Source organism: Ciconia boyciana, chromosome 2 (assembly GCF_034638445.1).
Source record: "Ciconia boyciana chromosome 2, ASM3463844v1, whole genome shotgun sequence".
NCBI classification, from domain to species: domain Eukaryota; kingdom Metazoa; phylum Chordata; class Aves; order Ciconiiformes; family Ciconiidae; genus Ciconia; species Ciconia boyciana.
Window position 1 is genome coordinate 110,274,708 of NC_132935.1, and position 23,529 is coordinate 110,298,236.

Genomic DNA, 23,529 nt, shown 5'->3' on the forward strand with positions numbered 1-23,529 from the left:
ACTACTTGAAAACACAAAATGTTTAATAGGACATGCAATCTTCAATGCACATTCAAAAATGAATAGCTTATTACAACATGATTCATTTCTAAAATGTGTAAAATCTCCAAATTAGAAGAATCACAAGCTTTGTAAATATTTACAGTAAGAGTAATCCAGAAACATACAATCAGCAGAAAAAGCATCTTCAAATAATCTTGTGAAAAGCTGGCACATCAATGCTAAAGTGATTCTGCTACTGTACAACCTGAGACTCCGCTTAGCAACTGCAAACTTTGTGACACCTCTGGGCTTGGAGTTTGGGTTTTTTTTCACTGCTCTGAACCCTATGCCCTACCCTTGAAGACTTACCTCATTCTTCAGGCTCGCTAACTTATTGGGAAGCTGAATGGTAACTCATGAAGTTGTTTCCCTAATCCCAGAAGATTACAGAAAAGTACTATGCACAGTTCAGTCAACTATTGTAAGAAGCTTGTGAAAATCCTTGGTAAATCCTTATGTCAGTACATAAGTAAGCTATGGAAGTTGGTAAGCTATGAGAGTGTTTACAAAAAGGGAATTATACTTTTATATTCCTAATTCAGATAGTTTCTACTTACATGGCATGTACTTATATATTCAATACCTCAATAACAGACTTGAGAGCTGATGAACAAGCACTGTGATCTATATTGTAAACATTCTCAAATTGGATCCTCATTTTTAGTGAATGAAGTATGAATTCTTAAACACAAAGGCAAACATTGTATGTATGACATTGCATTTATGTGATTCACAGGCTGTTTCTGATCTTATGTCCCCTCTTTCAGTTTTAACTAGCCAATCCCTTCCCAGTTGTTTAGTTTCTTCCCCAGCCCACCCTACTGAGTATAAAGTATGGTACAGGTCACGGACAAAGAGTCTACTTACAGACTACAGAGGGAGCAGGGCACATTCACCAAGGCACCAAGAAAAAAATTTTTTTAAGAAAAGGAGAAAGAATGACCAGGGTGTGAAAAAGTGCAGGTTCCTTCCAGAAGTATTTTTTGGAATCTCCAATCTTAGGCAAAACTGCCTTGAATTTTATATAATCAATGGGTCTCTTGAGAGCATTGTAAGTACTATTTTTCATGAGTACCTGTAAGCCTAGATACATAGGAAAACCCATCCTCATACAAAATTCTGCATTAACTGAAGATCTACCACGTCAGATACTTAATTTCTGTCCCTAACACAGTATCTGTTTCATTACTGTCTCATTCATCTGTATCATTAAAAAAGTTCTCTTTCCTTCTTCACCAACCAGAAGACTGATTCCTTCTTCCATCGTTTTTCTCCCTCTCCTTCTCTTTTAGCATTGCAGAGATAGAAAGAGTTAAGGTTTTCTGTACAATAACAGCAAGATCACTCTTGAATAAGAGTTGAGGGACCCACTTTCCAAAATTCCAGATAAAAACTGGAAAAAGAAGAACTAGGAAAAGTAAATAAGATGACTATCACCATTTTGTAGTCATTCTTCAATCTCTTACCTTTCCTCTCCCGTTCTCCTTCAACCCATATTGGCCAACCTCCTACAGCAATGCAGAAATCCAGAAAAAAAGAAGGAAACAGACCAGCATAACAGAGGAGAAGCTTACAGATGTTGACAGTATAGCATATCATAGCATGAGAGGAGACAGAACTACTTAAAATGAAAATTAATTTTTAAGAGAACAAGCTATGGTAACTTCAACAGTGAAGAGTCTAGGAAAATACTCTGTAGATTGTTTAGATAAAAGGACCAAAGGAGATTAAAAAAAAGGAATTTAATGTTTCCTGGAAAAACAGGAAACCTGGTACACTTCTGCCCAAATCAAGAGAACAGAGAATTGTCTGATATTCCTGAACTGTTGATTATGAGCAGAATTTATGCAGGACTACCTAATTCAGGGCAGGAGGAAATGAGATGAAAGGAGGGAGGAGGAATCTGGCTTTTAATTAAGAAACAGATTGAAAGAAAAGAAGTCCTAGCAGAATAGCATTTCTACAAACTGTGTTAAAAAGAATATAGGTAAAAGCACATTTCTGAAAATACCCTGATGATTAATTTTAAGAGCAGCAGAACAGTAAAAATAATTGCAAGCATTCATAGTTTCACTGATGTTACAAAAATTATTCATTTGAAATTATTTATATTCGGATAGGATACTTAAAAGATTATTCTTTCCTGAGTTTACTTCTTTAGGTCACTTTTAAGCTGACTCTCCCACTATAGAAGCCGAAATGTTTCTGACAGAATGAATGCTCACAATGAATGCCAACTTTCATCAGAACTCCTATAAAACAAACTTTTTTTGAATCCATGTCTCCATTTTAAAAGTTGCATCTTTTTCATTCAAATTAAGATATATGCAAGTCTAAAAAAAGACAAGCCCTTTTAACAGAAAACAATTGTACTTTTACAAAAAATGTAGAGATAGGTAATTTACATTTGGATGAAAATGAATATATCCAGAAATACAGCTATAAGAAGACTGGACTTTCCCTCTTCTACAGGATAATTTTTACAGAATTTATAAAACATATAAAAGTTGATTTTTAATAAGATATATCCAGACACATATCCACATACCTCATATTCCTTCCTGCAGACCTTTAAAACATCATTTTTCGCAGAAGCCTGAAAGACAGATAAATTTCTCCATTTGTAGTAGAAAATAATAAAATCATGTTGCAAAATAAAGAGTATTCTACCTTTATATTAACTGTGATAACCATGGATTTATGATCTATTTAAATGTTCCTTTTTAAGAACCTAAACAATCCATATAAAGCTTTAAGAAAAAAAGCAGAAACCATGACTGTCAATACTACATTTAATTAAAAACCAAAACCTCGTATTTCTGCACCAAGTTATTTGATACTGGAAACACACAAAGCAACTTTGTTTTTGTGAAAGGTTTACTAGATAGAGTAGAATACAGGAAACATTTAGGAAATGGAAGAACTTGAGCATAAAAATCTCCCCATTTTGCATGCTCAATACCACTTATGTGCCTCTTTCCCTTCTCCTCCCTCTTGTACGTACAGTCCTACAGTTCCTATTGTCAAGCTGCGTTGCAGAAATTCTCTCTTCAAACTGCAGATCAGTTTCTTCTGTAGAGTACCTCTTGCTACTTTTTCATATGACAGATAATCAAAATTATTATTACTACTAACATTAGTTATTTCCCCTTCCAGTAATTTAAAATACCAGGGTAAAGTCTGACCTTGCACCTATCATACCACCTTCTTCAAAATCCCCTCAAGTTTCAAGAATCAAAATTAAAATCCAGATATTTCCCATTATCCCTAATGTTTGGCAAGTATCCATATTTTAGTTTAAATGAAAATCATACGAAATGTATCAACCAGAGGCAGCTAAAGTACAAAATATAGCCAAGATTCTGAGGCAGCAGAGTCTGCAAACAGATGCAGAGTCTGCATCTGATTTTGAGAATAATGAGAAATGATGTAACAATCATAAGATTAAATTAACAGATTTTCATAGGACACTACAATAAACAGAAACATTTTTATCAGGTCTGGAAAACACTTAAACATTAGGATAAATCTGAAAACTTTGCTAAGAAATGCATTTGGGAACAGATACATGCATCATCTTTTCAGAAGATCAAAAATACCCAGTTTGTTTACTCACTCCTCATCTCTTTTCCACACTACTCAGTTTGTGTACTTACTGCTCATTTCTTGTCAAACAGTTTAAACTATATGCTTTTGGGTGAAGGTAGCATCTTTTTTTTTGCATGATTTGCATACAACAATTTGTAGTAGGCTGCTGGTCCAAGAGTAAGATTAGACAGGTAACATGCAAGATACTACAGTGAATATTAAGTACATCTGTGCTCCAGAACTGAGTTACAAGGATGATGATAAAAAATTATATGTTCTTCGACTCTGAAGATGTTTTTAAGGTCACAAGCATATATTTGGAACAAAAAATAATCACAAAGTGCTTCACAGATTTTTAATAAAAAGGTCATTGCTAAATTTATGTGTTATGCTTAAAATTGTCACTTGACAAAACCAGTGATACAGTAACACCAAAACCAATTTTTTTCCATCTGATGAACAAAAAACTATTTGAAAAGGCACCAAAAAATTTATTTGGGGCTGTAACCACAATGTTGCATCACTAAACATTACACTGCAAAAAAAGAGAGCTTAGAAACAGCTACATGTTGCCGCCTTCTACTCAGCATTATTTTAAAGTAACAACATTCATGCAGGATTGTGACAAAAAAAATAATTCAAGAAATTAAGTTTAGCATAACCAAAGAGAGCTTCAGAATTTTTACGGATTCAGTCAACAAATTACTACAAAGTAACAAACTAGAGCACATCAGCAATAATCATGCGCCTACTGTTTTCAAAGCAAAACTAAGTGGATTAGCTCCATTTGCCAAGTGCAGTGGTGCTAGGACACGCCTGCAGCCAGCTTGCCGGCTCTCTACACTGGAACTTCTGTGGTGTCAAAGTTATAAACACAGTAAGATTTCATCTTAACTCTATCTTCATTACTGAGCAATTAAATGTGGCGTCAGAATGTACAAAAAAGGTACAGCTAACCCTAAGATCTTAAAATTTTTTCTTCAGGCTTATCAAGTCACAGCAAGCAGCCTAGTGCTACAGCACAGTTGAAAATACATATCAAAAAAAATGCCCCCCCCCCCATCACTTTTTTTTAAACTAGGTTTTCATCTCAGTAGACTTGAACTTTTACTTTTTTACTGAAAATTCACTTTAAAAACATAAATTCTTTGTTTTGGTTTTTGGAATTTGGTTGCTGGCCTTTATCGCCAGTAGTACTTCCTGGGAAGTATCTAGTCATATTTTGCAATTTTAAAAAGTTTTATGTGATAATTTAATTTTGATGTAAAAATGCATTAAGCCTGAAGTTCATAAACAGTAATACATAAATTAATTCAACACAGCATCATTTGACATTAACCACAGAAAAACAATTAGATACCCTTACCTGTTTACATGCTTGCCGACACTCCACAGCAATAGCTAGCTCACAGCAACCTAAACCAACCCACCCGTCAGACTTCTTCAAAACTCCTTTGAAAATAAGATGACAGTCCATATTACAGTAGAAGAGAAACTATACCATCATTTTCCCTTCCCTCCCCATGAGTGAGTTATTTTTCAAATTTGATAATCCTGTTCTCATTCAAGAAGCCTATTTACAGATTACATTTTTATTGGAATTTATGAAGTTATTCCAAACCAACTTTGAGCAAGAAAAGAGCAAGTCTGTGCCTTAATAAATGCTGAACTTGGCAATTATGAAGTACCTTCTATACAACAACTGTAAAGATGCTTTATGCAAACTATTTTATATGTTCACTGGAAATATCAGAGTTTGATAATTTGATTTATCTAATCTGAAATATAAGCCAACAGAAGCCAAAAGGAAAAAAAACCTCATTAAAATTAACAACATTATATCCTACAGACACATCCTCTTGTTGGTTTCAATAGGATATTTTTCTACCAACTTTGTCAACGCAAAATATGCTTCTTACTTTTTCTTCAAGCTTCCTGTACTGGTTTTGGTTGGGATGGAGATAAATTTCTTCATAGTACCTGGTATGGGGCTATGTTTTGGATTTGTGATGAAAACACTGTTGATAACACAGGAATGTTTTAGGTATTGCTGAGCAGTGCTTACACAGCGTCAAGGCCTTTTCTGCTTTTCATACTGACTCGCCAGCAAGTAGGCTAGGGGTGCACAAGGAGTTGGGAAGGGACACAGCCGGGACAGCTGACCCCAGCTGACCAAAGGGATAACCCAGACCATATGACATCATGGTCAGCAATAAAACTGGGGGGCGGAGGTTGGCGGGGGCTGCTTGGGGACTGGCTGGGCATCGGTCGGTTGGTGGTGAGCAATTGTTTTCTTTTGCATCATTTGTTTTTCTCAGTTTTGGGTTTTTTCCCTTTCTTTTTGTTGTTTTTTTTTTCTTCCATTTTTAAAATTATTAAACTGTCTTTATCTCAATGCATGGGTTTTCTCACTTTTACCCTTCTGATTCTCCCCCCCATCCCACTGGTGGGGCAGCGAGTGAACAGCTGGTCTCCCTTTTTCCATTTATTTCACTATTCCCATTTTCCTCATTTCTTACCATAAAGTTACATAGGAAAGCAAATTGCTGTCATAAGTTGTTACATCCTCTTAATCTATTCACAAATATAGATTTTTTGATGTCTTCAAGACATCAGAAATCAAATAAAAGAAGAATGCATTCCTGTATCTATTTTTCATATAACTTTAAAGACAAAAACAATTAAAGCGAAGGCTTAACCTATGTAGCTGCCCAGCAGCTGTGGCAAATTTGTTGCACTCTTTCTTCCTTAGGGTGGGGGGTGGAATTATTTAGCTCAAATGAACCACTTGTTTTTGTTATGAATATTTAAAAAATAAAGCAGTATTTTAGGGCATGCACAAATTGTATCCTTTATGTAGAAATAAAAAGTACAAAGTAAAAGAATCAACCACTTAATTTTAAAAGATGCTCTTAAGCCTAGTAGAAATGCCTATTCAGAAAAGTCACATGGAATGACCAGCTTTAAAAATGGGAAGTGAAAGAGCTGGGAGTGAGACCAATGAGCTTAAATTCAAATGCTAAGAAAATACTGGGAAAAAGGTCATTAAAAATCATTGCAATCAATGGAAAACAATCACCACTAGGTATTTATCATGAACAAAACTGCCTTTAAAATACACTTTGTTGGCTTTACAAACACAGGTGGCATAGAAAGTCTTACCAGTATCAGTCTTTCATGACATTCTGATGGGCAAATTAAGAAAACACACTAATCGTAAATTCATAAAGGAGGAGCAAAATCTTTAGCTAAATCAACATATTTTCCCAATAAATTAATTACATTTATTAAAATGCAAATTAAAACCTTAATGCTCAACACAAGCAAGGTAGCCGATTTTATACCGGGCAGAGGGAGCAGAGAGGCAAAGGTGAAGAACAGCTTCTGGTTGCAGCCTGCCTTCTGTCAGTCTGAAGTGGTCATGTACCATCTGAATGGTCCAGACCTTCTGGAAGCACTGTAGGCCACTGATTTACTGGTCTTTATGGAGACTGTCCAAATCCTCTTTACATCTATTCAGAGTAGTGGCTCACCTTTCCAATTCAAACTAGTTCAAAGCAGCTGTGAAGGCCACGAACAACTGCAAATGCAGCTCACCTTCCACTTCCATAACTGGGGTTCGGAATTAGTTTTTCAGAGATTGAGCATCTTTTTGAAAGTGTTAAAAAGATGACTGTTGTTCACACATCAGTAGTTTGTAACCAATGTTAAAAATTTCAGAATTTGATGCATTGTTTTAAACTAATTCCAAAAGTAAACTCATGTCTACGTGGAAGTTATGCATATATGTTTAACTACATATAGACAGTTAATTGCCAAATCAACTACCCACCACGTTCTATTTTATGCCTAAAATAATGTAGCAGTTGTTTCTGCATAACTTTCATATGTGGAGCTATACACAGACTCCTTTCAATCAAAACAGTTCAGTAGAATATTTATTAGTAGGATTGATATTGTAAGGTATAAGCAATCTAAAAGACATAAAAGAAATATCATGTGCAATATGAAAACAAGATTTCCAGAAATCTCTGCTGCAATAACCAGCTATATCCAGGAGAAACACATAATAAATACAGCTGTACTGCTTTAGGGGCAATGTCACCACTGAATAGTCACCAGTGAATCACCACTGAACAATCAAGCATCCATATTTTGTGCAATACAGAGCCTGTGCTTTTCAGACATACTTTTACTGGAATTAAACTGTGCTAAAAGAATGAAGCAAGCTACAAATACATGCCAAATTAAGAAGGCTGATAAGTTTCAGCCATAGTTAGTATTTTGTTGGCAAGTGGCCCTCTCCCCAGGTTATTTAGGAGTAGCAGACAAGCTTGTGGAGAAAACAATTGATGTCACATCTTCAAAAAAACATTGAACAGCAATTTTAATATAGCAACTTATAAATTAATTTTGTAGTCAAAGGAATTAAAATGCATGCAATTCTAGATGAAAATACACCTTCAGTGCACAATTAATTGACTGGAGTCCATAGTTCTGATTATTCACCAAATTAACTGATAAAAGTACAATACAGATCCCTGAACTATAAAAGATCATCTAGTTGCGTAACACAGGCTCTTGTCCCACTTCTCCTCTAAAAAGTTTCCAGAAGCCACATGACATTAGTGAGATGACTTACAACACACACACATTTTTCTTCCTTATTATAAACATTTTACTGCAGTCTCCACAAGAGTATTGAAGTCAGAAACAGAGGTAAAAAGCTGCATAAACATGAAAAATTAGAATGTCATATCTGATACATTTATTTTGTGATGAGAGAAACATTCTACATTCTGAAAATATCTCAGAAATGCTGGATCACTGTGATCCTGAGGAAACTGGGGAGGAAAACAAGAAGGAAGATGGAAAAAGAAGAAAGTGAAAAACAACTAGGCTTCTCATGTTCAAGAGCTGCATGTGTCAAGAAGGGTGCAAGAAAGCCCAAGCCAGAATTTTGTTGGCTCTTTGAAGTCTTCTACAGTCTGCTTACAGAGAATGATAAAGCTCAAAAATCGGAACATAGTTATCACCTAGAATTACAGGTTGCTGGGTTTGCTCTCCCCCTCTCCCCCCTTCAGCTGAGGGTCCCTCGATCATCTTTTGTAAGCAGTTTGTTGAACAGTATAGCGTGTGCATGGTCATAAAGAAACTGTAATGTCCCAGACAAGTCCCAAAAACTACTGGATTTAATAAACACCCATTGACAAACTAGTGATATTTGCCTTCAGAAAACATGGAAAAATAATTTTCTTTTGGAGAATATTTACATTCCTGAACATCTAGTCTTAAAGTATTTAAGGCTTACAACACTATCTTGGCAAGGACAATAAAATATAACTTACAGTGTTGTTTTGTGCGTATGAGCCATAATAGGAAGTTAATAGAAGATCATCGTGATGGGTTTAAGGAAGTGGAAACAAATGTGAAAAAGAATGGTAGCTCAAGTGGTAGCTGTGAGAATATTAATGTTTTAAGGTAACTATCATGATGAAGTTACTGGTAAATCAAACAATTTCAAAGTTTTAACACAGATCAGTAATATCAAGTTGCTGTGGGGAAGGAATGGAAGAGGAGAAAACACAAACTATAATGAAAATACACAAAGCATATATCAAGCAGCAAATTATAAGGCAGAGTCCCGAATTATTTAGCATATATGTTGTGTTATGACAGGATGCCATTGAAACACATATGCAAAACAGGTTTCCACCTGCATTCTTAACTAAACTGCCAGGTATGTCATACAGCTGTTAAGAAAGAAAATAACTATCAAAGTCATCTGTTTACCAGTCAATATTTTCCAACTGTCCATGATAATGCCGATGTTGGGAGGGCTGTATACAGTTTCATCATAGTGTGTGCGTGTAAACACTTTGTGGATGCTGTACTATGAAAAATCAGAGATGCTGATCCAGTCAAAACTCAGTTTGTGGCCCCATTCTAAACACTGTTATGAAATACTTTCTGTACTGAGGGTAGTCAAAGGGGAGAAAAATCAGAAAGAAAACCACAGAACCACTGAGTTTGGAAGGAACCTCTGGAGACTGTTTAGTCCAACCTCCCTGCTCAAGGTCAGCTAGAGCAGACTGCCCAGGACCATGCCAAATAAGGTTTTGAATACTTCCACAGATGGAGACTCCCAAACATCTCTGAGCAACCTCTTCCACTGTTCAATCATCCTTACAGCAAAAAAGTATTTTCTTATGTTTAAATGGAAGTTAACATTGTTCAATCTGTGCTCACTGTCTCTTGTCCTGCCACTGGATACCACTGAGAACAGCATGGCTCCATCTTCTTTACATACTTCATCAGATAATTATACATATTGGTAAGATCCACCCCCCGCAGCTTTCTCTTCTTGACAATGGTAACCAATCCCAGCTCTCTCAGCCTGTCCTCATATATGTTCCAGTCCCTTAATCATCTTAAAGTGGCTCTTTGCTGGACTTGCTCCAGTGTGTTCATATCTTTCTTGTACCAAGTCGCTCAGAACTGGACACAGTATCCCTGATGTGGTCTCATCAATGCTGAGTAGAGGGGAAGGATCACCTCCCTTGATCTGCCGGCAAGACTCTCCCTAATGCAGCCTGGGTGCTGTTGGCCTTCTTTGCTACAAGGGCACATTGCTGGATCACTTGCTGTCCACCAGGATCCCCAGGTATGTTTCTACAAAGCTGCTTTCCTGCTTTTTACAAAGCTGGTCAGCCTCCTGTGTGCTGTGGAGCATGGGGCCTTCACCAAGTGCAGGACTTTGCATTTCCTTTTTTGGAACTTCATGAGGTTCCTGTCTGCCTATTTCTCTGGCTTGTCAACATCCCTCTGAATGGCAGTACAACTATATGGTCTAGCAACCTCTCCTCCCAGTTTTGTATCATCTGCAAATACACTGAGGGGGCACTCCGTCCCATCATTAATGAAGATGTTAAACAGGACTAGACCTAGCATCAGCCCCTGGGATATTGGCCTCCAGCTGGACTCTGTGCCACTGACCACAAACTTTTGAGCCCAGCAGTTCAGCCAGTTTTCAGTCCACCTCCACTGTCTACTTATCCAGCCCACGGTTCATCAGTTTGTCTATAAGGATGTTATAAAAAACAGTGCTGAAAGACTTACTAAAATTGAGACAGACAACATCCATTGCTCTCCCCTCATCTAACAAGCCAGTCGTCTCATCATAGAGGGTTATCAGGCTGGTTAAGCATGATTTCCCCTTCATAAATCCATGCTGACTATAATCAATCACCTTCTTGTCCTTGATGTGTTTGGAAATGGTTTGCAGGAATCTGCTCCATTACCTTCCCAGGGTGTGAGGTGAGACTAACCAGCCTATAGTTCCCCAGGCCCTTCCTTGCCCTTTCTACAGGCAGGAGTGACATTTACTTTCTTCTAGTCCTCAGCATCCTCTCTCAATAGCCATGACCTTTCAAAGATTATTGAGAGTGACCTTGCAATGACATTAGCCAACTCCCTCAGCACTCGTAAGGGTATCCATCAGGTCCCATAGACTTGTGTTCATTTTGCTTAAATATTACCTAACCTGATCCTCCTCCATCAAGTGCAAGTCTTCCTTGCTCTGGACTTTAACACTGATCTCAGGGATCTGGCATTCCTGAAGGCTCATCTTACCAGTAAAGACTGAGACAAAGAAGGCCATGGCCTTTTTAATGTCATTTGTCACCACGCTTCCTGCCCCATTCAGCAGCAGGCCCTCATTTTCCCTAGTCTTCCTTTTGCTGCCAATGTAGTTACAGAAACAGGGCAGCTTTCTGGCTGCCCTTCATATACCTCACCAGGATCAACTCCAGATAGGCTCTGGCTTTTCTAACCCCATCATGCATAACTGGAGCTTGGATAAGGTGATCCTTGAAAAGTCAACCAGCTCTCTTGGACCTCTCTTCTCTCCAGGGTGATATCCCATGGGATTCTTCCAAGCAGATTGCCTGTGCCCTCCTGTGTTGTCTCTTCAAAAGGTACCAGAGCAATTATAGCTGCCCATGAGCATCAGGGCCTGTGAACATGAGACTTCTTCCAGTTGTATGAAGAAGGCCTCATCTACTACTTCTTCCTGATCAGGCAGCCTGTAGCTGACACCCACATCATCACCCACGTGGGACTGCTCACTAATATGTTGATATGCCCATACCATGGCACTCATATGCCCATGTGCTGTTCTCAGCTGGCTCATCATCCATCCCCAGGCAGAGCTCCATGCTTGCCAGTTACACTCTTGCATAAAGGACAACTCCCTCTCCTCACTTTCCTGGCCTGTCTTTACTGTACCTGTCCATCACAGCACTCCCGCTGTGGGACCCTTCCTGCTATGTCTCTGTGACCCCAATAAAATCGTAGCCCTGTAACTGCATATAGTCTTCTAACTCCTCCTGTTTGCTCCCCATGCTGCGTGCACGAGCGTACAGGCACCTCACAGAGGCACTCAATTGTACTGATTTCCCAGAAAGGCAGTAAGAGCTTCCCCTATAATGCTGTCCTACATAAACCACACCATTAATTTACAAAATCCTACAGTGCATGGAATCACTGGAGAATACTTAAAAGAATTTTAAGAGTGGCTCACATCAAAGAAGAAAACAGTAACATAACTTCACATGCAAGGAGAATGAAAAGTGACTGGCTTCGTGCAGGTACAAAGTTCAGGATACAAGCTCAGGATACTACAGGAAGATTTCACTTTTATCACAGGACTAAACTATGACTTACAGCACCACTGAAGGAGTGACCTTTTTTCCACAAATCAGAGGATAATAGAATTTTACCATAAAGGCACTGAAGAGGCCTCACACCAGTTTAGAAAGTACAGGAAGACAATTTGGAAGTGGTTCATTAACAAAGATTTCCGATGCTTTTTCACTTGCTTACACAAACCTAACATTCCAAATGAAATATGTATTTCTCACAGTAAAAGCATTGCCACTCATTTGTGTATAGCTACTGAACTTCAATGAAGATTAGGTATTGTCTCCAACTAAAAATTTATCAAGTTTTAGATGAGACAGAAGCACTGCAACCCCAAAAGATATTATTGGTTAAGTAAACCTAGCAAAATATAAGACAGCAAATCTCTTTGCATGCACTGGAATCAACAGTTCACCTCTGAATTGAGGCAGGTGGGAAGTCTGAGCAGATGCCATAAAACTGTTACAGCCTCCTCTTTCCTCACTACCACTTTCTCACCCATAGCATGCTAATTTCACTCAAAGTCTTTTAGAAATGACGTATGACACAATAGTACTAGTTAAGTCCAATTTAATCTATTTTTGACCTTTCCTTTTAACATAACAGTCCTGTCTTGTGATTTATGCTTTAACTTTCTAAATCCACCTGCAGCAAGCAGTTGGTTCTTGATCTGAGCCTCTGCACTTCTGAAATTGTTTGTCTAGTTCTTACTATTTCCCTGTTACTCACTTTTTTTTCCAAATTATACTGCATCTAGAGCGAAGCTGCAATCATCCATGATTTTATAGATCAGGCTAAGGTATACTGAAACTAAAAATAGTAGAAAACCTTTAAAGGAAAGAAACTTTGCTATTTCTTGGTTGTGTCACAGAAGCGCACATGTTTAATGATACAAAGATATTAAACGTTTTCTAACTAGGAAAAGAAAAGAAGTGTTAAAAAAAAAGCAGAGGTAACCCAGTTTAGACTAAAGGAAACAACATCAAATACAGTTTATAATGAAAGCATAATGAAAGTTAAATTATCATGAAATCTATAGGAGCAGGTGGTAGATGCAACATCAAAACATGCACATGGTGAAAAAGCAACACAATCCAATAGTAAACTAGTATTTCTTACCTGGCAAAGAAGAATTGATACAACCCCACACTTCTCCCTGAAAAGTAAAATGCAATTAAGCAAACGTAAGACTACAGAATAAGACAGTTTCTAGCAGACACAAAACAGCATTTTCAGCATTTTTGCCCTGGGTTTTAAATATCCTATTGGAAGAATGTCTAAAACATCTTTTGTCTAAAACATCTATGTCTAAAATATCTTTTGAAGAAGTACATGACATAAGTTGAGTGCCACTTGCTTTGATGAGAAGGCTGCCATCTACAGAGTATGGAATAAATAGCAGCATTGTTGTAGGTGCAGAACATGCTGTGATTACCTGGAATATGCTAGCTAGTCATCTTTCTCCACCAGTGTTTAGAGAACTAAGTAGCAACTGTTTAGACAAAGAAAAAGATTTATCTAGGACCAAGATCTGTGGAGAAGCTTATTGTCTAGCACTGCTTTCCACCAGCTTAAAAAAACCCAAACACATATAACCACACACACAACCAAAGAAAGAGGTTTTAAGGTACCCCAGAGACAGAGAAATGTACCTTCAGGGAAAGACAGATACATGGAAGAAAGAGTTGTATAAGTGAAGTTTACTAACATGAAAAGTTACAATAGGGATCTGTTGGGTTCCCCCTGACTGCAAAGCAGTTCTGGTCCTAAGCACAGGTTCTGCTAAACGACCTAAGTGCCTGATGGTATTAGGCAGAAGAATTCTGCCAATGTTTCTTTGGGTTTTTTTTTTCCGCAGAAAAAAAAAGATGAAGAGCTTACCAAAGTTGCTGTCCCTATCTCTCTCATTACTGTTATCACCAAGACTACTGGCCAAGCTGACTATGGGGGATTCTTTACACTGGGGCTAGTATAAAAGAAATCTCAGGTCAGACACCGCTCTGCCACAGGCACGTATGTTAAACACCCAATAAAAGTTACAAATGTTCTAGAAGAAGGAGGTTTAGGGAGCAGAGGAAGAATTCCATCTAAGGTAAGAATTTTAGTTCAACTGTCAGAAACAAGTACATACCGCAGTTACAGTGGGTGCGCTGTGTTAGAAGTCTGAAGCATTAAAAGCTATGGGACTTGCTATGCACTGTATACTAGATGTTTAACATCCTACAACTGGAGTCTTACAAGACTTAGACAATATGATCACAGTATAGTATTTAAAATGACAAGAGTACAGAAAAGCCTTGAAGGATTACATGTGTTTTAGTACAATGTTATTTAATTCAATATTTTTTAAGCAAGCACTAGGGAAACCTTAATTAGATGAAATCAGAGGAAAATTCTACAGAGAGTAAGAAGGCAAGTGACAAGTCTTAAGGGGTGTACTGGGTTTACATGGCAAGGTTTTTGTAGAGGCGGGGGGGCTGCAGGGGTGGCCTCTGTGAGAAGATGCCGGAAGCTTCCCCCATGTTCGACAGAGCCAGTTCCAGCCAGCTCCAAGATGGACCTGCTGCTGGCCAAGGCTGAGCCAATCAGTGATGTCAGTAGCACCTCTGCGGTAAGAAAGGGTAAAAACTGCTGTGCAACAGCAGCTGGGAAAGAGGAGTGAGAATATGTGAGAGAAACAGCCCTGCAGACACCACAGTCAGTGAAGAAGGAGGGGGAGGAGGTGCTCCAGGTGCCGGAGCAGAGATTCCCCTGCAGCCTGTGGTGAAGACCATGCTGAAGCAGGTTGTCCGCCTGCAGCCCATGGAGGACCATGGTGGAGCAGATATCCACACTACAGCCCATGGAGAGCCCACGCTGGAGCAGGCTCCCGGCAGGACCTGTGGCCCTGTGAAGAGCAGGCCACATTGGAGCAGGTTTTCTGGCAGGACCTGTGACCCCGTGAAGAGGAGCCCACATTGGAGCAGGTTTCCTGGCAAGGCTTGTGGCCCCGCAGGAGACTCAAGCTGGAGCAGTTTGTTCCTGAAGGACTGCACCCTGTGCAAAGGATCCACGCTGGAGCAGTTCTTGAAGAACTGCAGCCCATGGGAAGGACTCACGTTGGAGAAGTTTGTGGAGGACTGTCTCCTGTGGGAGGGACCCCACGCTGGAGCAGTGGAAGAGCATGAGGAGGAAGGAGCGGCAGAGGCAACGTGCAATGAACTGACCGCAGCCCCCATTCCCTGTCCCCCTGCGCCACATGGGAGAAGGAGGTAAGAGAAATCGGGAGTGAAGTTGAGCCTGGGAAGAAAGGAGGGGTGGGGGGAAGGTGTTTTTAGATTTGTTCTTATTTCTCATTATCCTACTCTGACCTTTTGATTGGCAACAAAATAAATTAATTTTCCCCAGTTGAGTCTGTTTTGCCCATGACGGTAACTGGCGAGTGATCTCTCCCTATCCTTGTCTCGACCCAAGAGCTTTTTGTCGTATTTTCTCTCCCCTGTCCAGTTGAGGAGGGGAGTGATAGAGTGGTTTGGCAGGCACCTGGCGTCCAGCCAGGGACAACCCACCACAAGGGGCTTTAAATGAAAGTGTTGAACATGTTCTTTAAAACAAAACAAAAAGTTCAATTCAATCACACTGAAACAGCAACCCATACTGTCATGCAATGATTCTGTCATCACAGGAATTAATGACTTTCTAAAGTTGCAATGCATCTGTATCTAAATATCTAAAACTGTCCTCCTCTGTATCTGTGGGAGTTTCCCACTTAGATAAGAGTCCAAGTAAGCTCAAAAGAAAAGGGTAAAGAGCTGCTAGTTCTACTAGTTCCACCCCATTGATTCAGTTGACTTCCTTTATTTCATGAGACGGTTTATGGTTGGACTTGATGATCTTAAGGGTCTTTTCGATCCTAAATGATTCTATGATTCTAAGATAAAGTCGCCTCTTGGGTTGGCAGTTACTGATTACTTAATACCAGGTAATACCCTTTCTATCATATTACCTGAAGGAATATAGACAACACAATGTCTGTAACCAGTGCTCTAGAAAGTAGACCATCTGATTAAATTCATAACCTATCCACTCATCCGTGGAATGTCACTAGAACACCCCTCCAACAAAGACAAGTGGTATCTGAAAACAGCAAACATGGTATTAAGTTGAACTGTTAACTATTTTATATCTAGATGTCTTTTAAAAAAGTTCATAAGTATTACCAGGTCAGTGATATTAATTTAAGATACACACTGGACAGAAAACTTGCCATTTATAAAGACAGTAATTGGGAGTTAAAAAAAAATAATTGTGTCAATCATTTTCCTCCTTTCAGATACTCTCCAATCCTTTCTTCTAAAAATGCACTCCTCTACTATACAGCTAGATCCTACTCTTCCTATCAGGGAATAAAAGACAAAGAAAACCAGTACTAAAACAAATGCTATTCACCACTTTGATATGTTTTCATGCCACAGGTTTTACTCATACCATCAGCTGGCTACAACTTTCCAAGGCCTTAGAGCTGGTGATCCACAGAAAAAAAACACTGAAAAAACATACTTTTGACACGCAGGAGGAAAGGATCTATAAGCAAACACACTTTTGCAAAGTTGCTTATAAAATGTTATTCTCAGATTTACTACTCCTACACATTGCCCATTTGAGCTGAGTATATGTTTTAGGCTAGCTGGAAACAGTATTGATACTGTTCAGAAGTAACAAAAATTACAAGAAGAAAGACATTTCTGACAGCAAATGTGTTGAGATATTCTAAGTTGCCAAGAGATAAGACTTCAGAATTTACAATCTGAATGATAGTGCTTATTTCTTCCCCAATTAGATCATCTCTAAGCAGATTACATTCTTCATTTTTTTAGTGATACACTGGAGAACTTCTAGGAAACCATAATCTTACTTATCCAATAAAAACATTACTTCAGTTTGTCAGATATGGTCATAAAGCATTCAGAGCAGCTATGACGGTCTCCTTGCTTTAGCCCAACCAAGACCTCACAACTTTGTCCCATACACAAGCTGGAACACATGGCCTAATTTAAGTCGCTGCCATCAACATCCAAGTGACAACCACCCAGCACAATTTTTTACAACGTAGGTCAGATTTTCATTGTATTTCATAGCTTACACAACCAGGACACCTAGCAAAACTGTCAAGTCCAATCTTATTGCAAGTAGCATAATATACGATGGCTTTAAAAAAAAAAAAATCCTACTTTGAGGATCAAATCTCATTATAAGAATCTTTCTAGTCCTCATAACAAGGAATAAAAAGCTTGAAGACATAGACACATGTTCTACCAGCTCAAAACTCACTGAGTAAATAAAATACAAGTAATTTTAAAACCTTATTTTTGCAAGCATAACTTTGTTAATATAATATTAGTTGTTTTGTTTTCCTTAATTAAAAACTAGCAAGCCTTACCATTGATTCTGGACAATACTCAGGTGCTCGCTGCAGTAAGTGCTTCAAACGGGAATCACTCTTAGAAGACAAAATCTGTTAGAAACAAAACACACCTTAAAACATATAGAATGTAACTACACATTGAATACTTTTTTCAATTGATTTAATTGTTTTTAGTTTCACTACTATCTACCCTTCGACAACTTTGGCTAACAGTTAATATGTAAACAATGCAAAGTTACGATTTTCTTTTATATATCTATAGTCTTTCAAATACGTTCCACTTTTTAATGAAGAAGGAATTTTTATATTTCGAAGTGAATGAGAATTTTCTCCTCATACACTTCAATCAGAAAGTTTCTATTGAATAGGCAGTGTGAAAAACATAAGAGGATTTCTGCCCCACATATCAAAATATTATACAACTCTATTTACTTAATTAACCTTCTGTTACACATTACATGACCTCAGGCAACTAAACTCCTTCCAAAAAACCCTGAAACAAGTAATTTTTATGGAACAAAGATGAACAAAACCTAGATTAGTTAAAGAGACTATCAAAACTAACAGGGGAATGAATACTACCCACAGCAGAGCAAGATCAAGTTAAGCACCATCTAAGCAAACTGAACATCCAGAAGTTCATGAGACTGGATGGGAAGGCAACTGAGGATGTTGAGAAGCTAGCCACTGTCATTGCAAGGCAGCTTTGCTACCATTTTTGAAAGATCATGGTGACTGGATGAGGTTCTTGATTATTGAAAAAAGACAAACATCATATCCATTAGAAAGGCAAGAAGGATAATCCAAGGAATTACAGGCTGTTCAGCCTAACCTCACCCCGCAGGAAGACTGTGAAACAAATCCTCACAGAAGCCATGTCACGGCACATGAAGGACAAGAAGGTGACTGGGAACAGTCAGCAGAGGCATACCAAGGGCAAATTTAGCCTGACAGCTTTCCATAACAAAAAGACTGGTTTAGTAAAAAAGTGGAGAACAGTGTACGTTATCTACCTTGACTTTAAAAAGGTTTTTGCATGGTCTCCCACCATATCTTTAGAGCCAAACTGGTAAAACATGGATGGGATGGGTGGGCTACAAGGTGGGCGACAAACTGCCTGGACAGTAGTGCTCAAAGATTAGCAGTCAGCAGTTCAATGTCTAAGTGTTGGCCATTTAGAAGTGGTATAATATAGGAGTCAAACCAATACTGTTAATGGCTTTACTAGCAAGACGGACAATGGGACAGAAAAAGTCCTCAGCAGGTAGGCAGAAGAGCCTAAACTGGGAGCTGTCATCAGTATACTGGACGGTGGAGCTGCCACTCAGATGCATTTCAACAGGCTGTAGCAATGGGCTGACAGGAAACTCAAGCAGTTCAACAAAGCCAAACACAAAATCTTACAGCTGAAATGGCATAACCCCATGCAACGGTACAGGCTGGGTACTCACTGGCTAGAAAGCAGCTTTGCAGAAAAGGGTGTTGGGTCCTGGTGGATGACAAGTTGAACATGGGTCAGCAGTGCACCAATGCACTACTGAAAGCTAACAGCATACTGCACTTCGTTAGCAACAGCACTGCCAGCAGGTTAAAGGAGATGCCCATTCTCTTCTATTAGGTACTGATGAGGCCACATCTGTAATACCAAACTGAGTTTTGTGCCACCCCTGTGCATGGAATGTTATTGATGAACAGCAGAGAGTCCAGTAGAAGGCCACAAAGGATACTGGACTTTACCACATACCAAGACAGGCCAAGGTAAAAGAATCTGTTCAAACTGAAGAAGGGTTAAGAGGGAGCGGGGGGGATCTAAATTCCTGTCTTTCAGTATCTGAAGATGGATTATAGAAAAGACAAGTCAGACTGTTCTCCGAGTTGCACAGTAGAAGGATGAGCTGCAAAAGTAACAAGCTGCAGCAAGAGAAATTCTGACTGGATGCAAAGGAAAAAAAAAAATCTTCACCATGAGGGTAGTTGAGTGCTGAAACAGATTCCCCAGAGAGGCTGTGGAAAGCCCATCCTTGAGGATATTCAAAACTTGACTAACAAGATCCTGAGCAACCTCATTTAAGTTTGAAGCTAGCACCTCTCTAAGCAGGTTAGACAAAATGACTCTTCCAACTTAAATTATTTTGCATAGCTATACTTGGGAAAAAATCTTATCTTACCTTACCTTACTGACTTTCATACACAATTCTGAATCATGTAAATTTATCTTCCTTTCCCAGGTGTCTTTCAGACCATTTTGTAGTGTTGCTCATCTCATTTCCTTAAAACAGTAGCAATACTTTAACAGTTTATTACAAGATGCCTTTACTTCAATCAATCTTTTTGGTGGTGTTTTTGTTGTTGCTTTGGTTTTGTCTTTTAGAGTTTCACGGAAGTGTTAATATAAATTGAGTTCTCAGCACATTTTAAATTGTTTTCTGGTCCCACATTAATCATGTTTTTAGTTCTTGTCCTTTAGCAGTCCAATTAAGTCAAACACTTATAAATTAAAACAAGAAAGTAGGCAACAAAAGGGATGGAAACAGACCTATTAATGTGGGATATGAAACTGGAAATTACAGGAATAACTGAAATAAGGATACATTTCAGACCTTTCAGAAGGAGAAATACATTACAGTTCTATTCTAAATTTGCAACATGATAAACTCATGGAAAGAGAAAACAAGAGAACAATAGTACTGGTTTCAAAAATGAGAGCAAGAAAAGAACTGCAGTGGTATTTGGGGTCTTCTGGGGTCATAGAATAATAAAATAATTCAGGTTGGAAGGGATGTCAGAAGGTCATTTATTTCAACCTCCTAATCAAAGCAGGGTCAACAATGAGACCAGACCATGTTGCTCAGGGTTTTACCCAGTCAGGTCGTGAAAACCTCTGAGGATGGAGAACGCACAGCCTCTGTGTTTTCATGGTGGAAAAGTTCCTCCTTACAACCAGCTGGAACTCTCTAGTTTCAATTTATGACTGCTCTCACTTGTCCTCCCACTATGTACCACCGTGAAGAGCCTGGCTCTGTCTTCTGAGCAATCTTATTACAAGTATTGGAAGGCTGCTCTGAGGTGCTCCTTATTCCCCAGGCTGAAGGCAGTTCCCTCAGCCTCTCCAGAGAGGGCACATGCTCCAGCCCTCTGATCACCTTGGTGACTCTCTGGTAACTTGTTCCAGTTTATTGACATCTTTCCTGTAACAAAGAGGACAAAACTGGACACAGGAGTCTAGATGTGGTCAGCAAGTGCTGACTAAATGGGCAGAATAATTTCTCTAGACCTACTGTCTATGCTCCTGTTAATATAGCCCAGGATATCTTCTTTATTGTTAGGGCACACTGCTGGCTCATGTTCAGCTTGCTGTCTTTATACCAGTACCCCTAGGTCCTTTTTCAGCAATGAAAAGGAGAATGCTTGGAGGAGAATCTGGATAGAGATCTCTGGAGTGGTAGAGAGATGAATGCTGCCAGGAACCTTATAATTGTGAAACTTCCCAGAAATAAACTTAGGAAAAAATGTAAATTAAAGAAAGACAGGTCCACTTATTCCTTGCTACAGTATCTGACAGACTTAATCAAATAATCACAAAAAGATGATACTGAAACTAAGGTTGGAGTAATACTTCCTAAGAATGCAAAACAATTAGATGTTTGAATCATGTTAGCTGACAAGCAAATCTGTAATCCAAGTTTTCTTTTTCAAAGGGCTCACTTAAAGTAGCTGAATTAGTAGTAAACAGAATCCCTTACTCTTAATCAAGCCTTTTTCCTTAACTGGTAGGATCAAGGAGAACACCACTGGGTCTCCTGTGCCCTTCACCCTAGCTCCTGGGCTGTAGTTACCTTTTACTCATGCAAGGCCTCCCTCAGTAGTATCACTGGTGTCCATGTAGATGAGCAGCCAATGGGTAATAGTCTGAGGGTCAAAAAAACCTTGCAATTTCTGCAGCACCCTAGATCTGAGCCCCGAAAAACAAAACCACCTTAGACAGCAAGTCTTATCTGCAGATGAGTTCCTCCATCCCCTGCAGAAGGGAGTCTTTCTCCTGGTGGCACTGTTTACAACCAGTTGATTAGGCCAACACTGCTCCTTGATGGGACTTGTTCCTCCTCACCTGTTCTAAGGCCCCAAATCTATTCTGTAAGTGCATATCCAAAGACAGGCCAAGAAACTTCTTCCTGCTGTCAGGAGTCACAAACTTTCAGTCTCCACTAAGCATAGCCTCTGGCCATCCTTCTTTCCATGCAATGCATAGTTCAGGCTATTGCCCTCGCAGGTTCTCCATGAAGAGCTTTTCTAGCTCCCATTTACACTGAAGCTGTCCTCAGCTTCTTTATCTGACAGTTCAGGAAGCTCACCAGAGCACGACTTCCACAGTTGAAGTGCCATTGACTCAAGGAGAGACACCACCCTTTCCCTGCAGCCCAAAACTTGGATGGACACATGCTTCCTCAAGAACGTGAGTGGTCGGCCCAGCCAGTGCCAGAGACTGTCCTGCTGGACATAACAGGTGCACACAGTCTCCAGCAGTACATGTGCACCTCCACAAGAAACATCTGTGTTAACGCCAAATTCCTGTCTGTGCACTCTGGTCTCTGGCATTCCCTAAGCATTAGTTAAACAGAAACATGGGGCACTCTTTCCCTGCCATCCCTGGCAAGCAACTTCAATGTTTTATGGCTCATACTACCAAGTCTAGGAGGAAAACATTTTTTTATTATTATTAAATACATTATCATGTCAGGATGGTGCAGTGTGGTGGTACAGACAAGGCAACAAGTGCATGGCAAATATTTTAGAAAAGGTGTTTGGAAAGACGGAAAAAGCCAAATCATTCAGCCATCTCTGTTCCCTTAGTGTCACCTCCCACGTATGTAAACCTTCATCCTACAAATTTTATGTTTAAGACAAGGGAGTAAGTATCATATAATACATTCCGAAATAGATTCAACAAAGACAAAGTATTTGAATCATGCTGCACAAAATGGTTAAATTACAGAACATGAAAATCAGTAGAAAAAGAGTAGACAGCCCCTTCAGCCAGTTTTGTTGGCCTACATCAAAGGGCCATTCAGAAAATGATGCTACCAGCCTGATGTGAGGTAACTAAGACAGCTCCTCATAGAACAATTTGAGGGGCTCCAGTCTTGCTTTAGACTTGTTCTAGACCTCTCACCACAAAGACTCTGAATATGCTCATTACCTGAGTAGAGAGAGATCATCCAGACGAGGCAAGATCAGAATATCTTACAAAGACCACAGAAAACTCTACACAATAATTAGAACTGGTATAACAGAAATGGGATGAAATTTGACAGTAAAAAGCTCAAGGCGTTTCATGAAGAGCTAACAGGAATTCATATGATAAACTGGAAACTTCAAACCAATGGAACAGAAGAAAGAATTGGACAGATTATTCCAAATGCCCTCTCAATGCAGCTACTAAACATGCCAATTAAATTTGTTTATATACAGGAATGGATATCTTTCTCTTACTTACACGTAAGTTTTAACACAATTTTTAAGACTGAATTCTATACTTTTGTTTATAATACCATGTACAGTTTTGCTTACCTGTATTCAAAGAGATAAACTTATGCTGGAAGGGCTGCAAGAATAATTATAGGAATTGAGAGAATATCTTATTCAAAGAGGCTGCAAGGCTTTTCCTTGTTTGGCCTAACAACAGGAAAGCTGAAAGGGGATTTGGCTGCATTCTATAAATATATCAGGGAGGGAGAAGTGCAATTTAAACTAAAAGTTTTGTCAGTACAATCACAGACAAATATAAACTTGATCAT

At 39.0% G+C, this 23,529-nt stretch overlaps 1 protein-coding gene across 2 annotated transcripts in view; it reads right to left on the minus strand.

Moving 5' to 3' along the window:
* RECK (reversion inducing cysteine rich protein with kazal motifs) overlaps positions 1-23,529 on the minus strand; it is a 69,256-nt gene that overhangs the window by 40,770 nt on the left and 4,957 nt on the right. For both annotated transcript variants that reach the window (XM_072853503.1, XM_072853502.1), the window contains exons 3-6: positions 17,750-17,824; positions 13,450-13,486; positions 4,997-5,082; positions 2,591-2,638 (exon numbers count right to left, since the gene is read on the minus strand). In XM_072853503.1, coding sequence (XP_072709604.1) covers positions 2,591-2,638; positions 4,997-5,082; positions 13,450-13,486; positions 17,750-17,824 — 246 coding nt within the window. The remainder of the gene's footprint in view (positions 1-2,590; positions 2,639-4,996; positions 5,083-13,449; positions 13,487-17,749; positions 17,825-23,529) is intronic.